Below are 15,081 nucleotides of genomic sequence, written 5' to 3' on the forward strand. Positions count from 1 at the left end.
CAAACCAGACACACCGATATCGGAAACAAATCATTTTATCAGTCTAAAAACAACACATGAAGGGTTGATAAAATCTTCTAAACTTGGCTTTTTATTGTTTGGTGGCATTGGGAGCTATATGAACAACTGAAAGAGCTAAAAAAAAAAAAAAAAAAAGAAATACTGTAGAAAGTGACCTTGATAGAATTTTCATAAGCATTCAAATCTTAAAACCACATCTGTGACACACGATGATCAGGGAACAACTAGGCAGCTGAGCACTCCCCTAAAAAGTAAAAAAAAAAAAGAAGAGTGAGTTTTTCCGTGCATGACATAAATCTGAATCAAACTTTTTTTTTTTAAAGCATAAAATCTTTCCATTTATGACAAAAGTACCATTTTTTGGAAGGATAGCAATATTTTCAGGCAGGATGCCATTCTCCAGCGAAAACTGCCTGAACTTCTCCAGCAGATCAGCGCCGAGGTCCGCTCCACGACCTGTGGAACCACATTGGCATGAAAAGACAAGGGCCTGCTTCATCGTCCTTCGAGTACATTCATAAGATGGAGCGCAGAACGGTGATGCAGTTACCGTATAGTTTGTTGACGACAGTGTTATCACCGGCCTTGGTCTTTATGGTGTGAGTCAGAGCATACTGGTCATATTTCACCTCAACCACGCGCATGTCATTCTGATTCCCCCAGCCTGATGAAGCGAGGAGGGAAAATACACCATGTACAGGAACGAAAATAAACAGTATAGAAGGTGTCATTATGCATGTTGTGTGCATGTGGTGTGTTAACTATTATATATGAGTGTGTGGTTGAACTCACTTGAGTATGTGAACTTTCCAGGCATTTCAGCCTTTTTGGCCATGTTGTTCATTCTCCAGCAAGAACCATCAAGGCTGCAGATTCAAAAATATATATATATTTATCCAGTACATTTTCAGTACGATAAAATGTGTTTTTTCTTCCCTCCTGTCTTCCACACTCACTTGAGACTAGCGTATGAAATGTCCAGGTCCCCGTCTGCAGTCGGGGTGATCATAGTTGTGCCCATCTTCATGCTGGCTTTGCGGTTGACAAACCATTGAGCATTGGTGGCAAATCCAACCAGGTACCACTTCCCTGCCATCTGTAGACACACACACGAGGCAACCACAGCAGAGGGGGATTATTATTCAACCCCTAAATCTTTGAACACAACACGTAACATCAACTCAGTCCCCACTATCAGTGTGTTACGATGGGTTTTCCACGTTTAACTCGGCAAATAAGTTCTGGTTTGCACATGTGAATCTGAAGGTGGCTTCAGAACATTGGATTCCTCATCCCTTCTTTATTTTCTTACATAAATGTTACCTCAGTCCTTGCAAAAATATGGCCCAAAGACATCTACTGCAAGGACACACCTGTTTAAATACATGTTTTTATATTAGTAATATGAGTAAACAAGTTTACAACATCAGTCACAGTCTAGTACTTCTTCATTTACTTATTGAAGTACCAGTAAATGTTTTGCATGGCAGAAAATAAAGTTGCTCAGAAGTTTATTACACCCTTAATTTTACACGATCTCTATCAGCAGCTCATTGATAGTATTTAAAAAATTAAAAAAAATCTTCAATTTGAAGATAACCTCCCAGCCTTGTGTCTTACCCCCTGTGTGTTGAAGTCCGCCTGAGGTACAACTTCAGAAGAAACCGTGAAAGTGCAAAGCACAGCTCCCAGTACCTTCAGAAGTAAAGTCATGGTGACAGAGGAGAAGGGAAAACCAGATAGTGAAGAAAAGTGGTGCCTGAGATCCAGAGATGTGATGTTGAAATCTCCCCCGACAACCCTTTATATAGTGAGAGGGGGATGAGGTCTGGGTCTGTTTTATGTTCCCTCCCAGCCAGCACGCACACGCACACACACACACGAACACACACACACACACACACACACACACACACACACACACACACACACACACACACACACACACACACACACACACACACACACACACACACACACACACACACACACACACACACACACACACACACACACACACACTGGAGCTGGGATGGGTTTAAACAAGTGAAGCTTCAAAGAATCACACGTGAAGTTTTACAGCCACGAGGTACTCTTTTAGTCCAGCCAGGACTGAATTAATTCAGCCATGTGAGAGTTGAATAGACAGAAAACGGCAAGGCAGGGCAAGTTTATTTGTGCAAAACATTTCAGCAACAAAGCAAATCAGTGTGGGCTTCACACAGGATATCGAACAGGAAAACACAGGACAATTCAAAATCATTAAAACAAAACCTTAAAAATCAAAGAGAAGGAAAGAAAAAAGCTAAAAGAGAAACTTTAATATACTCAACAAAAATATAAACGCAACACTTTTGTTTTTGCTCCCATTTGTCATGAGATGGACTCAAAGATCTAAAATTCATTCCAGATACACAATATTACCATTTCTCTCAAACATTGTTCATAAATCTGTCTAAATGTGTGATAGTGAGCACTTTTGCTTTGCTGAGACAATCCATCCCACCTCACAGGTGTGCCACATCAAGATGCTCATCAGACACCATGATTAGTGCATAGGTGTACCTTAGACTGTCCACAATAAAAGGCCACCCTGAAATGTGCAGTTTTGTCTCACAGCAAAATGCCACAGATGGCGCAAGCATTGAGGGAGCGTGCAATTGGCATGCTGACAGCAGGAATGTCAACCAGATCTGTTGCTCGGGCATTGAATGTTCATTTCTCCACCATAAGCCGTCTCCAAAGGCGTTTCAGAGAATATGGCAGTACATCCAACCGGCCTCACAACCGCAGACCACGTGTAACCACACCAGCCCAGGACCTCCACATCCAGCAGGTTCACCTCCAAGATCGTCTGAGACCAGCTACTCAGACAGCTGCTGAAACAATTGGTTTGCATAACCAAAGAATTTCTGCACAAACTGTCAGAAACCGTCTCAGGGAAGCTCAACTGCATGCTCGTCGTCCTCATCGGGGTCTTAACCTGACTCCAGATCGTCGCCGTAACAGACTTGAGTGGGCAAATGCTCACATTCGATGGCGTCTGGCACGTTGGAGAGGTGTTCTCTTCACGGATGAATCTCGGTTTACATTGTTCAGGGCAGATGGCAGACAGCGTGTGTGGCGTCGTGTGGGTGAGCGCTTTGCTGATGTCAATGTTGTGGATCGAGTGGCCCATGGTGGTGGTGGGGTTATGGTATGGGCAGGCATCTGTTATGGACGAAGAACACAGGTGCATTTTATTGATGGCATTTTGAATGCACAGAGATACCGTGATGAGATCCTGAGGCCCATTGTTGTGCCATACATCCATGAACATCACCTCATGTTTCAGCAAGATAATGCACGGCCCCATGTTGCAAGGATCTGTACACAATTCTTGGAAGCTGAAAATGTCCCAGTTCTTGCATGGCCAGCATACTCACCGGACATGTCACCCATTGAGCATGTTTGGGATGTGCTTGACCGGCGTATACGACAGCGCGTACCAGTTCCCACTAATATCCAGCAACTTCGCACAGCCATTGAAGAGGAGTGGACCAACATTCCACAGGCCACAATTGACAATCTGATAAACTCTATGCGAAGAAGATGTGTTGCACTGCATGAGGCAAATGGTGGTCACACCAGATACTGACTGGTTCTGAGTCCCCAGACCCTCAATAAAGCAAAAACTGCACATTTCAGGGTGGCCTTTTATTGTGGACAGTCTAAGGTACACCTATGCACTAATCATGGTGTCTGATGAGCATCTTGATGTGGCACACCTGTGAGGTGGGATGGATTGTCTCAGCAAAGCAAAAGTGCTCACTATCACACATTTAGACAGATTTATGAACAATGTTTGAGAGAAATGGTAATATTGTGTATCTGGAATGAATTTTAGATCTTTGAGTCCATCTCATGACAAATGGGAGCAAAAACAAAAGTGTTGCGTTTATATTTTTGTTGAGTGTATAACAAGAGTTACATAATAAGAGGAGTAATAGTTGCAGTGCAGTTATATAGTTTTAATATGAATTAAAATAAATGAACTAAATAGTTTTTTAAATCTTTTTTTAAAGATCTATTTGTGGGACTTTTTGCCTATATTTGATTGGACAGTGGATAGAGTAGGAAACCAAAGAGAGAGTGAGAGAAGGGGGGTATAACATGCAGGAAAGGAGCCACAGCTCAGCCTTAAAAAGAGGTCTCCTAACCACTAGGCCATCAGCGCCTTCATTTGAAGTGTTTCATGAAAGGCAGCTGTCGACAGATGAGTCTGAGAGAGAAGAGTTCAGCAGACCTGCAGTTTTCTGAGAGTCTAAACCATTCAGTGCTTTATAACCAAGCAGCAGTATGTTAAAAGAGATTCTCTGACAGACTGGGAGAAACATGCCAAGTCATGAAATGACCTGAAAAACAAATACACAGAGGTTACAGTTTGTCCTGTGTGTCAAACTTTGGTGATTTAGCTTTGGAAAGCACATGATTTGGTAATGCAGTTTCATTTCGCAGCTCTTTGTTTTGGGGCACGAGCTGCTGCAAACAAGGTAACTAAAGGTGGTAAACAAAACAGCTGTTGCCCTCCAGTGCTTTCTGTGGCAGGGAGCTCAGAATTAAACTCATGTGCCAGCAGTTTTAGCAGTAAAACACAGACACAACACAAACGCTCATGGTGAAATGATACTCGCTACTTTAGATAATCCTCATTTAGATACATCTTAACATTACAGGGATCACTAATGCAAGTAATAAAAATCCATGTATCTAATACTCATGAACTTCATCTGTGTTCAGGCAAACAAAAGTGCTTTCACTGTAAGAAATGCTTTCAAGGTATCAAAGTTAGTTTAAGGAGTGTTGGTAGTGTAGTGGTTAGTGTGCGCGTCATATTTTTAGAGGTGATTGTCCTCGAAGCGGGCGGCCCGGTTTGGGTCCAACCTGTGGCTCGTTTTCCAGGATGTTGTTCCCTCCTCTCTCTCCCCCTCTCCCTGATTTCTGACTCCACTGCCCTGTCTCTACAGTAAAGCCAATAAATCTTTAAAGTTGATTTTAAAGCTGAGAGAGAAACAATGTTATGCAATGTCTAACACACCAATCCAGATCAATCAACTTTATCTATTTTTCTGAAGAATTAATGTCAAAGGAAATTTCCCTCCATGAAAAATAAATGAGCAAATCCAGCTACCATAAAAGGAAAATTCAATAAAACTCAGAGAACATGAAAAGAGAAGACTGAAGAGAAACAAGAGCCAAAAAGACATTCAGATGTGTTTGATCACTTACAGTAACATAGATGAACTTGTAAAATTAAACAAGAGATTTGCACAAACAGAACTTTGGGTCAAACTTTCTGCCTTTTGCATATAAAAAGTAGACAATACCGTTCTTTATATACTCCATATTTACACTGCCAGAAGACCCGCCCAGAGCCTTTTGGCAGAATGGCCACATGTGCCGCTCTGACAACAAGATGAAGCGTAATGCAATCAGTTGCAGGCAGACACACGCCACAGTTCAAAGAGTTCGCAGACGTACATACTTTATCAGTTCAAACAGGTTCGCCTTTGCAGAGAGATAAACAACATTTTAAGTAATATTGTGCCAGAGTGAGAGGGGTTAAATCAGAATCAGTTTAATTTGCTAGGTATGATTAACACTGAATGAATTTAACTTTGGTAGACTGTGCTCTCAAGTGTAGACATTAAACATGAACAATTAACAAAAACAAATATAAACAAGTAATTTGAGACTAATATGTACAAGACTAAATAAGATAACAGTGCAGTGGTGAATGATGAAGTAATTATATCTTTTGAATGCAGCATTAATCATGACTGAATGGTTTTGGCTTAGCACCCACAGTAAGTGGAATGGGCAATAAATCACTGTCAGAAAACACGACTGAATATTTTGTTAACTGCTCATTGCTCAAAGCAGTCTCAGTCTGAGCTTGGCTGAGACATCTGTCTTGTGTGCTCAAAAGCTCCCAGGCAGGCATGCATATTTATGTTTTATTCTCAGATGTTAAACATGTGGAAAATATGTTCTCAATGCTCATAGTTTTCCATGAATGCAAGTGAAGTAGGTTGGCCTGAGGGTGACAGAAGAGTACATGTATTAATCACAGTCAGGAGAGTTTGACAGCTTTGGGTACTGAATCTGCTTTTTCATATTATGGCATGCATTTATTTGTAAAGAACACATTTGCCAGAAGATGGCACTAGAGTAAAGTCATTGAGCCTTATGTTGAGCAGCGATAGTAATAAAAAACGGCTGTCAACATTAACAAGTTAAGCACAATTAATTAAAATCTAAAATAAAAAGAATACACTGCTGCATCTTTGAATGTCTCACTTTACTTTAAAAACTCCCAGACAGCTCTGCTGACGAGTCAAAGGAATGTCCACCTTACGACGGCGAACTTGAACCTTTTTCCCGTCTCTATTAGTTTTTTGGACTTTATGCCTTTATTTGAGAGGACAGTACATAGAGTATGAACTCGGGAGAGAGAGAGAGCTGAAGTCAATACGGGAAAGGAGCTGCAGGCCAGATTTGAACATCTTTTGGTGCTTGGTAGAGAAACATCTTCAGTTCAGGGTTTGAAAAATCCCCAGACTGGCCAGAGGGCGGCGCCAGAGGACTGAGTGCAGAGCCACTGGCATGAAAGTAAGAGGAAACGAGTTAAATGATTAAGTGAATGATAATAGAGGAACCGCATTGGTTTAAACTGATTGATGTCCATTATGAAGATTGATAATGGGAAATGTGCTGAGTAAACTCTGGAGTCCAGTCCTTACAGGAAAGTTCATACCCTTTTAGATTAAGTTTTCTTTGTTTACTATGCTGCATAACAGCAAACAGATGAACTCATACATATAACATGTTCTGCATTACCAGTGGAGAGTGGAGTGTAGCCTAAAGCTTATAAATCAATAATATCTGTAAACAGTCCCTGCCTCTTAGATATGTGCAGGGCTGGACAGTGTAAAATGAACCCACTGGCACAAGACAGTGATGGGCAAAAACCATTAGATAAAAAAAAAAAATCAATATCGCAGAGCACTGGAAAGAAAATATTAAATAAATGCAGGAGAAACAAGACAGCATCAGTTGAGATGACTATAGCTGGTCCAACAACTAATGACTGTTCTCCCATCGCTGACTCACAGGGTCAAGTGCTCTATTTCAAAACTTACAAGCCTATGACTCACTTGTAATGCTGGAAAAATTGTCTCAAATTAGGTAATATAAGTGCACGGATGAGACACACTATTGGCAGCATATCAATATCTCTGGTTTTGACATCAATCCAATGTAAGATTTTGATGTCAATCCAACGTCAGGGTATGGCGTCTATCCAATATCAGGATTTTATTTCAATCCAGACTCTAGTTCTGACATCAGTCCAGTGTTGGGTTTTGACATTTGCATATGCAAAGTTTGAACAGTTGAAAATCGAGCACACTCAAACAATAAAAAAAAACCTCTTCAGGTGCATGACTACAAAAAGGCTGAAGTCAGCACATTAAATGTCCTTTAACATCTTTTAAAGTTGATAGACATCCAGCCTACAGATCGGATCTGGATGTGTTTCAGTAAAGTGCCTTCGTCAGCATCCTGACCCAGATTTTAAGATGTTAAAGGACACTGAGTGTGCTGACTGTTCTACTTTCTTATTGATCCATATGCCATTAAGTACTTGCCAACTTAATGGTTCAAGATTGACACTCTTGCTCGTTGGCACCACAGGTACTTGTTTGTTAAACAAAATATTCATATTATTATATGATGGTCCTCTCAATGCTGGTCAAATGATGCGCTCAGACTGTAATGCAGCCACCTGCCACTAGCCTGGCCTGCAGCCATAAACTGGTGTTAGCCCAAGCTATGGACTTTCTCTTCGGTCTCTACTGCCGTGATGTAAACAATTACAGTGAACACATGAGAGAGCAATATGTCAGGCAGAGATCACAGTATTTGTAGACTGTGTCAGGTGCTTCATTTGAATGTTTCTGAGGAACATTCCTAATAGACATCAATAAACTCTAGTTGTTAATGTCAATCAAACATCTGGTTTTACATCAACATTTCGTTTTTTATGTAGATCTTTATTAACTTTTTTTAATTGACATACAGTCGAGGATATTTCTATTTTAGTCAGCAAAAATGTTGTTAGCTTTCTGCAGTTACTGCATGGCAATTACTGCGACATAAAATCATTTGGATATTTCAAAAACAGAATTAACAAAATTTTAAACAGAAAAAATGTTCTCATTGTGTTTTTTCTGAAGCAGACATAAGCACTTTGTTATGGACCTGTTTTAAATAACAAAGGAAGTCAAGAGCTGATCTTTTTTTTTTAGAAATGTATAATATGGAATCACCACACACGCTGCATTATCAGTACGTTATATTTTTTAATTCTAGTGAAACTAGACCAAGTCAGTGAGGCTGGAGCGGAGAGAAACTGAGGCGTCTGTCATGTTGAGAAACTCAACCCAGTTCTGACAAAATCCACGTGAATACACTCCTGGGTCGATGACAAGTCCCCACAGGCGGCTCTGGCCTGTTTTGTTCCTCAGAGCCAGAAGAGCCTCTCGCTCTGTCACATTGAAACTGATGTTCAGTACTTGTGCCACCAACAAGTAAAGCAATCCAGCGGTGACAATGCTACTGTACCACGCACAAGTGAAGCAGAGTGCCGTGCTGGAAATACAAAGAAGAGTACATAACAGCAATATAGTCAAATGTTAAATCAGGAAAAAGGATTACCAAATCTTTATGTTTGGTCTTTAAGCCTCCTGAAAAATAATTATACAACCTGTTATTTTCCACCTTGATTATTTAACGTTGATCCTATAACACTTCTTATACCATCTTCAATTTCAGAAAGAAGAATAGAGACTGAAATGTTCAAATACAAACCTAGAAAAAGACCAATAAAAAAGGAAGCCAAATTAATAAGTTGTTCTTTTTATCTGTCATATTAAGATATATGGGATTTGCTTATAGGTTGAATAATGTGCACTGTCAATTTAAAGTTCATTAAATAAATAAATATATTTAACTTTAATGTAAGTTAAAAAGTGTGTTGATTTCCTTAAATTGTATACCAAATTATATTCACAACTACAATATATAGGCTCAGCCTATATATATCTAAAATGCACTGGTGAAAAAAAACAAGACATTGAATAAACTGTTCTTACAGTTGTTCTTGATTACTTTAAATTTATGACATTGGAAATCAAAAATGTGATTTTTTTTTTTTTAACAAGGACGTGTTATGCATAACTTCTAATGTCTGTTGTTAAAATGCGTGGATCATAAAGAAGTTTGTACCTGGACTGGCTGTAGACCCCGGGGCAGTAGAGGAGAGCTGTCAGAAGATACTGCCGAGGACAGAGGCTGCACAGCACCAAACTGATCCCATACAGGGAGGTCAACACAAACACACAGAGGGTCAACAGGAAGCTGCGATGGTTTGCCTGTCCAACACAGCTGTTTATCCTGTGGCAACACAAGCAAACAAAATACACACACACACACACACACACACACACACACACACACACACACACACACACACACAACAGTCATACATACAACTAAAGCGGCATCACATTCACCTTTATATTGTACATTAAATGATGCTATTCTAATCAAATGTGTGGTCATGTAGTTAAGTAATAATTTGACCCTGGATACTGATATGTATCCTATTCAACTCTAATACACACAGCACAGATTAAACCATCTGTGTAATTTAGCACAAGTCCTCCTGGTGCACTGAAGTATGTAGATATGACTTTGATCGTCTTCCTGATATGCCAGTTTACAAGTCTAGTTTAATTAAGGAATTAAAGGTATTCTTACTGATTATTTATTAATCTTTAAGGAAAGAACAACTTTGTGACACTTTCAGTTTTGAATGCTTAATGCACCAGACACCAAGTTCATATCAGGCCATTATTCCGAGAGTTACCACAAAATAGATCAGACGATTTTATTCAACTCACTTCCCAAAAGTTTATCACGGATTCATGCCCCATTCGCTGTTTGTTTTATGAATTTGTCAACTCTTTTGGTGTCAGGCCATGAAAAGAGTACTTGAGGTTATTAAGCACCAGGAACACATTTTTACTGGTTATTTGAACTGTGCACATGTGATGAATATTTGTTGTTATGGTATTGCTTAATATAAACCTTGTTATCTTAAAGAGGACATATTATACCCCCTTTTCAAACAGCCCCCTCTGGTCTAAATGAAACATCTGTGCTGTGCTTTGATCAAAATATAACATGAATCAAGCAGCAGAGAAGGTTTGTGACCTCGTAGAAACCAGCTTTCTGTGAACGCACTGTTTTGGTGTGTGTGTCTCTTTAAATGCAATGAGCCCCCTGATCCCAGGAGACATCGCTCCTCTGTAACGAGAATAAAAATGACTGACCTGCACAAATGTTTTGCTGTAACCTGGGGGTTGAGTCCATGGGTGGAGATACCAGCGGAGGGGAGGGTATTTTTTATTAACCACAATCCAACTTGTGATGTCACAAGGAGAGCACATTTGAAACAGAGCATTTTCTCTGTATTGTAAGTTTTATGCAGACCACAAACAAAGAACTGGATGGGTTTATTTCACATTTTGTCGGTCGGTAGACACTCAGGTTACCCAAAAGTATGTTAAAAAAAACACACAGTAAAAGTGGACTTTTTTATAATATGTCCTCTTTAAGACTTTAGCTCCTTACTAAGTGCCTTTCACCTACATGTATAATTTAATTATCTTATTATGAATGGAAAATACAGAAACATTTAACCAGAGTAGAAATGATTTATAAGCAACATTAAATGTTTATACTGGTAGGCCGACATGAGGTAAGGACCAACCCACCAGATACAATGGTGGTCCAGACGCTGAACACAAGATCCACATGTTCGACAGTGACCGGCCCGGGGGGGTCGCATTATTTTACACACAGGACACTTGTTCCATTTTGTTGTTGGGGCCCCTTTTGTTGTCTGCAGCTCCGCTGTGTTCCCAGGGGAAGAGGTAGTTGATTGGATAGATCCATTAAGGTGTGTGGAGTCCTTATTAGCATCCTGACCTCGACTTTGCGCTTCATGCAGAGAAGCTGTCACAAATCCTGGACCTCTCTTGGTGTGAATAAGAAAGGCGATGGTGAGAATCATCCCCAGGGTCGCAGTACACAGCTGCAGCTGGCTGACGTCCCCACGTGGAAATATTTCTGTGATGAAGAGGTAATACATGTAGAACAAAGAGTAGAGCGCAAGCGTGAGGAAGAAGAGGGTGCGTCTCTTCTTTCGGTGTGTAGCATAGTAGTACCACAGCACTAGGCCAGGTAAAGCAGTCAGGGTGATGATACCCAGCAGATAGTGCAGCGCTGCCAAACGCAGAAGTAAAGGGAGAAGCACCAGGGCCGGTACCATGGAGATCTCAAGCTTGTCAATCAGGGCTGCAAGTACAGGAGACTGACATCCGCTTTTAGGCGGTCTATCCTTCAGCCACCTGCAGGAACAGTGAGCATCGAATCATATATGTGGCTGCTCTTTTCATTAGTGGAGGGTAACTTCTTTTTAAATACTTCAATATATAAATATTTTTTTCTACAGTCATAATTGTAATCATAATCTGAAAAATCTAAAATCAGTGGTGTTGCTTACAGAGATGGATTTTTTCTGTACTTTGTCTGAGTTCATGATATCTTTTTTTAGCGCTAGTGAATATTTTAGACTTACCTTGTTTCTTTTGTGACGCAAAAATATGTATGTGTGTCAGCCCCGAACGCTCCCTCTCTCAACTGGTGTGCATGTATTACTAATGTATGAAGAGCAACAAGTATTGTTCTTATTGATAAAGTATCTTGTGAAGAACAGACATGCCTCAGCTGAAATAAAATAGGTGTAAAAGAATAGGACAAGACAACAGTTCAGAACTTATGACTTTGTCATGTTTGATTTCTTTCTGAAAATCAGTCAAGACGATTTATGTCCCAGCTGTAATGACATATTATATACAGAGACTCTATGGGCCTCTTCACAGTATAGCAGTGGTTTCGAATCCTGCGGAGGCTCTGTTCTTTACTCTTTACATGTACCTGAGCCTATTTAAAATAATCAGCTTTCAGTTATTATCGCTACCTACAAGAAGTGTTAGCTAGCTAGTAGCTGGGTAGTAGCTATAGGCATAGGGTCCTGAGTGTGTTTCCAGATTATAATTTGTGCAAAAATATGCAAATTAACAAAGAAAAATACAATGGTTAAAATACAATTTGAGCTCACTTTCAGGGATATTGATTTCCAAAGTGGCCATAAGACGCTCTACAGCAGGAAGCTGTTAGCCGAGCTCCTTGGATTGGAGCAGTGACTTCTTGAGATATTTGCTTACTGCCTGTCAACTAAAAAAAAACTTAATCATTCCATATTCTGATTTACAGTGGTATCTCTTATCCAGAAAGGATTACAAGCTTACGGTTGTCAACTGTTCATTCAATATATTTCGTGCATTTGGGTTGCCTTCACTGATATTAAACACATTTCAGGTAATCAAACATGTGGCCATGAGGTGGCCCAGTTTGTAATCAAACCCCAACCACTCTGACTCTTTCTTGTTACCTATTAAAAAAAAACACTGTTAACTAGATGTGTTTTTATAGAAGTCCTGAACTCTTTCTAAAACATCTACATTCAGCTTCTTTAACTTAAAACCAGCCGTTCTGACTGTTTTCCTTGAAGTCATTCATACCTGTTAAAGGTTTCATCCAGATCCTCACAGTCACAGCAACATCCGCATGGGTCGATATCACACTCACAGCAGCACATAGGATCATCCGGTTCTGGAGGCTTTAACTTCTCCCAATTCATTACGGCCGGCAAACGATGACTGAGAAGATTACAAGCAACACAATAAAAAACATTATCATAAAGCTCTGTTTAATATTAAACAACAACAGGATAACAAAGCATTAAACAGGTTGAAAGACATCAAACTGACTCAACCTTGACCTGTAACTTGTCAGATCTGAGCTAATGATTTTCACAAAATAAGAATTCTCAATCCCAGAGAGATTTGATTAATTTGTTGAAACAAGGCCACCTTTTCCACAGGGATTAAACGTATGTGGGTCAGCAAACCAAAGACCTCGACGCTCGAATATGTTCTTTAGAAGTCCTCACTGTGAGATGATATTCTATTCTGGATTTTACATGAGTTGTTCAGTCTTGTTATACTGAACACAAGCACAGCTATTAAAGGCAAAAACATCCATCTGGAGGCTAAATGTATAATTTGATAGGATTTAAGTCTGTTTGTTTTGTAAGACTTCTGACCTGACTGCACTGTCTTATGAAGAATATATCTATCCAAATGTTTTTAGTCATCACAATAGCAGAAACAAACAAACTTACCTTTTTGTATCCACAGAAAAAACCTAAACCATCAACACTTGTGCGCTGAAGTTATCCTCCACTTCCAGTCGTAAGTTCAAAACTTACTTAACGTCAGCAAACGATGAAGATAAAACGATGAAGAAGCTGACCCCTTGTCACCAAGCTTCTCTGAATGACTGAAAAACGAAAAGGCACCTCTTCTTTCTCATCATTTATTTGTGATGACAAAGAAAATTGGCATGTTTCTGCTCCTCTGGTGCTGCGATGACACTGTATCAGTGCAGCAAGATGGTTTTCATTTCTTGGATTCCCCAGATGGAAGAGCCCCAAAACAACTTGGATTCCCGCTGACAAGTGGTTCAGTATTGAGTTACATCGGCAGCTCACTGTTCGCAAGACTATCCTCCTCACATGTCATTAAATAGTTCACAAGTCGTTCTCCAGTGTAGCCTACTTCTACATCTGCTTTATGGCTTCTATCAGTTTCCACTTTTAAGTTTTAATCCTGGCATGCTTGGTAAATTTAGCAGCTACCTCAAGTGTTTGAAGGAGCCAGAGAGCCACAAGCCTTTCATGCCTCTTCTCTCACAGCTGACAGGCTATGTAAAGGTGTTCGAAAACCCTGACAATCCACGCTGAGCTGGACCAGAGAGCGTATGAGAAGAATGACAGGCACTCATAGATGAGAGAGTGAGCAATGATCCACAGGGCAGCCCCACCCTCCGGGATCACATTTCCTTTAGCTAGAAACCAGGCCTGGCTGCTCACTCAGAAAACTCTGGAAGGCAGGGTGGGTACGTTTGAGTTTCTGTTAATATGATGGGGTTTTATTTCTGCACAACAGAGTTTGTATAACATGTAAGAACCCTGACTTAGTACTGAAAATGAAGGAAGGAAAAAGCACTGAACCAAGAACGTTTAAAAAAGTGTCTGTCTCCAAGCGGTAGTAAAATGCAGCTCTTGCACGGACTGCTGGGAAAGAGCACTTGCGTCATAAAGATGAACAGGTGGCAAATACTCCCTCGGTTTATGAAATAGTAAGAGTCACACTGCCTTAGAAAAAGTTCACTGCCTGCTTATACTGAAGTCCAAATTGTCAATAATTGTTAATATTTCATTACTTGATCGTCTATAGAGTGGACCATACAACAGGTAAACTGTAGTGGTGTCTAAGCGTCACTAACTTTAAAGAAAATGTTTCTGTGCTAATATTGGTGGACGCCAGTGTAATCCAAGTGAGCCAAACTGCCATTACAAATTGGTGAATAAGAGAAAGAGGTGCATTATAAGCTATCGGCTGGTATATTCAGAGACCATTCAAATCTCTTAACGTCAGCACCAGCGTGAGTCTGAATCAATGCAGAGAAAAAGATGCAGCACTGCGCCTGTGGGTTATGCTTCCATTAGTCCTGATGGAGCCCGGAACCTGAGATAACGGCTCTAATCTACTTTGAAGGAATTAATGCTGGAAGTCGTAGACGACAGGCTGAACCAAGAACGCGTGGAGGAGATCACACAGCAGCAAACTACAACAGATGCCGGATTTGCATCGGAGAAAGAATAAAAGCAGCTGAAAATGTCAGGGATTTTAAAGAATAGTTGTCTTTTGTATGAGACAGGAAGTTGTTCAGTTTTTTTATTCATCAAATAAAATAATAGATTAA

At 40.1% G+C, this 15,081-nt stretch overlaps 3 protein-coding genes across 4 annotated transcripts in view; 1 reads left to right on the forward strand and 2 right to left on the reverse strand.

Moving 5' to 3' along the window:
• Positions 1-15,081, forward strand: part of prdx4 (peroxiredoxin 4) — a 51,930-nt gene that overhangs the window by 19,271 nt on the left and 17,578 nt on the right. The window lies entirely within an intron of this gene.
• Positions 20-1,810, reverse strand: LOC306831316 (lipocalin-like). Its single transcript, XM_079355347.1, has 6 exons — positions 1,642-1,810; positions 978-1,117; positions 814-887; positions 572-685; positions 376-477; positions 20-265 (listed from the first exon to the last, which is right to left on the reverse strand). Exons 1-6 carry the CDS (start codon positions 1,732-1,734, stop codon positions 246-248), a joined length of 543 nt encoding a protein of 180 aa, XP_079211473.1. The 5' UTR covers positions 1,735-1,810; the 3' UTR covers positions 20-245.
• Positions 8,154-14,017, reverse strand: zdhhc23a (zDHHC palmitoyltransferase 23a). Of its 2 annotated transcripts, none has more exons than XM_079356450.1 (5): positions 13,436-14,017; positions 12,774-12,911; positions 10,902-11,537; positions 9,349-9,429; positions 8,154-8,712 (listed from the first exon to the last, which is right to left on the reverse strand). In XM_079356450.1, the coding sequence occupies exons 2-5, from the start codon at positions 12,890-12,892 to the stop codon at positions 8,439-8,441; spliced, it is 1,110 nt and encodes a 369-aa protein (XP_079212576.1). In that variant the 5' UTR covers positions 12,893-12,911; positions 13,436-14,017; the 3' UTR covers positions 8,154-8,438. The 2 variants fall into 2 exon arrangements, with proteins under 2 accessions (XP_079212576.1, XP_079212575.1); XM_079356449.1 differs by having other exon boundaries at positions 9,349-9,516.

This window comes from Symphodus melops (assembly GCF_947650265.1).
Source record: "Symphodus melops genome assembly, chromosome: 11".
Taxonomy (NCBI): domain Eukaryota; kingdom Metazoa; phylum Chordata; class Actinopteri; order Labriformes; family Labridae; genus Symphodus; species Symphodus melops.

Bases quoted from the DNA above. Each gene is read 5' to 3' on its own strand.
- zdhhc23a (XM_079356449.1), bottom strand. From the start codon at position 12,892: ATGAATTGGGAGAAGTTAAAGCCTCCAGAACCGGATGATCCTATGTGC. The intron at 9,517-10,901 runs GTGGGTTGGTCC...GTGTTGCCACAG, and splicing joins CTGGACCACCATTGTATCTG to GATAAACAGCTGTGTTGGAC. The intron at 8,713-9,348 runs GTACAAACTTCT...TTGTATTTCCAG, and splicing joins GGGGTCTACAGCCAGTCCAG to CACGGCACTCTGCTTCACTT.
- LOC306831316 (XM_079355347.1), bottom strand. From the start codon at position 1,734: ATGACTTTACTTCTGAAGGTACTGGGAGCTGTGCTTTGCACTTTCACG. The intron at 1,118-1,641 runs GTAAGACACAAG...GTGTGTCTACAG, and splicing joins CGGACTTCAACACACAGGGG to ATGGCAGGGAAGTGGTACCT. The intron at 266-375 runs GTACTTTTGTCA...TTTACTTTTTAG, and splicing joins TGCTATCCTTCCAAAAAATG to GGGAGTGCTCAGCTGCCTAG.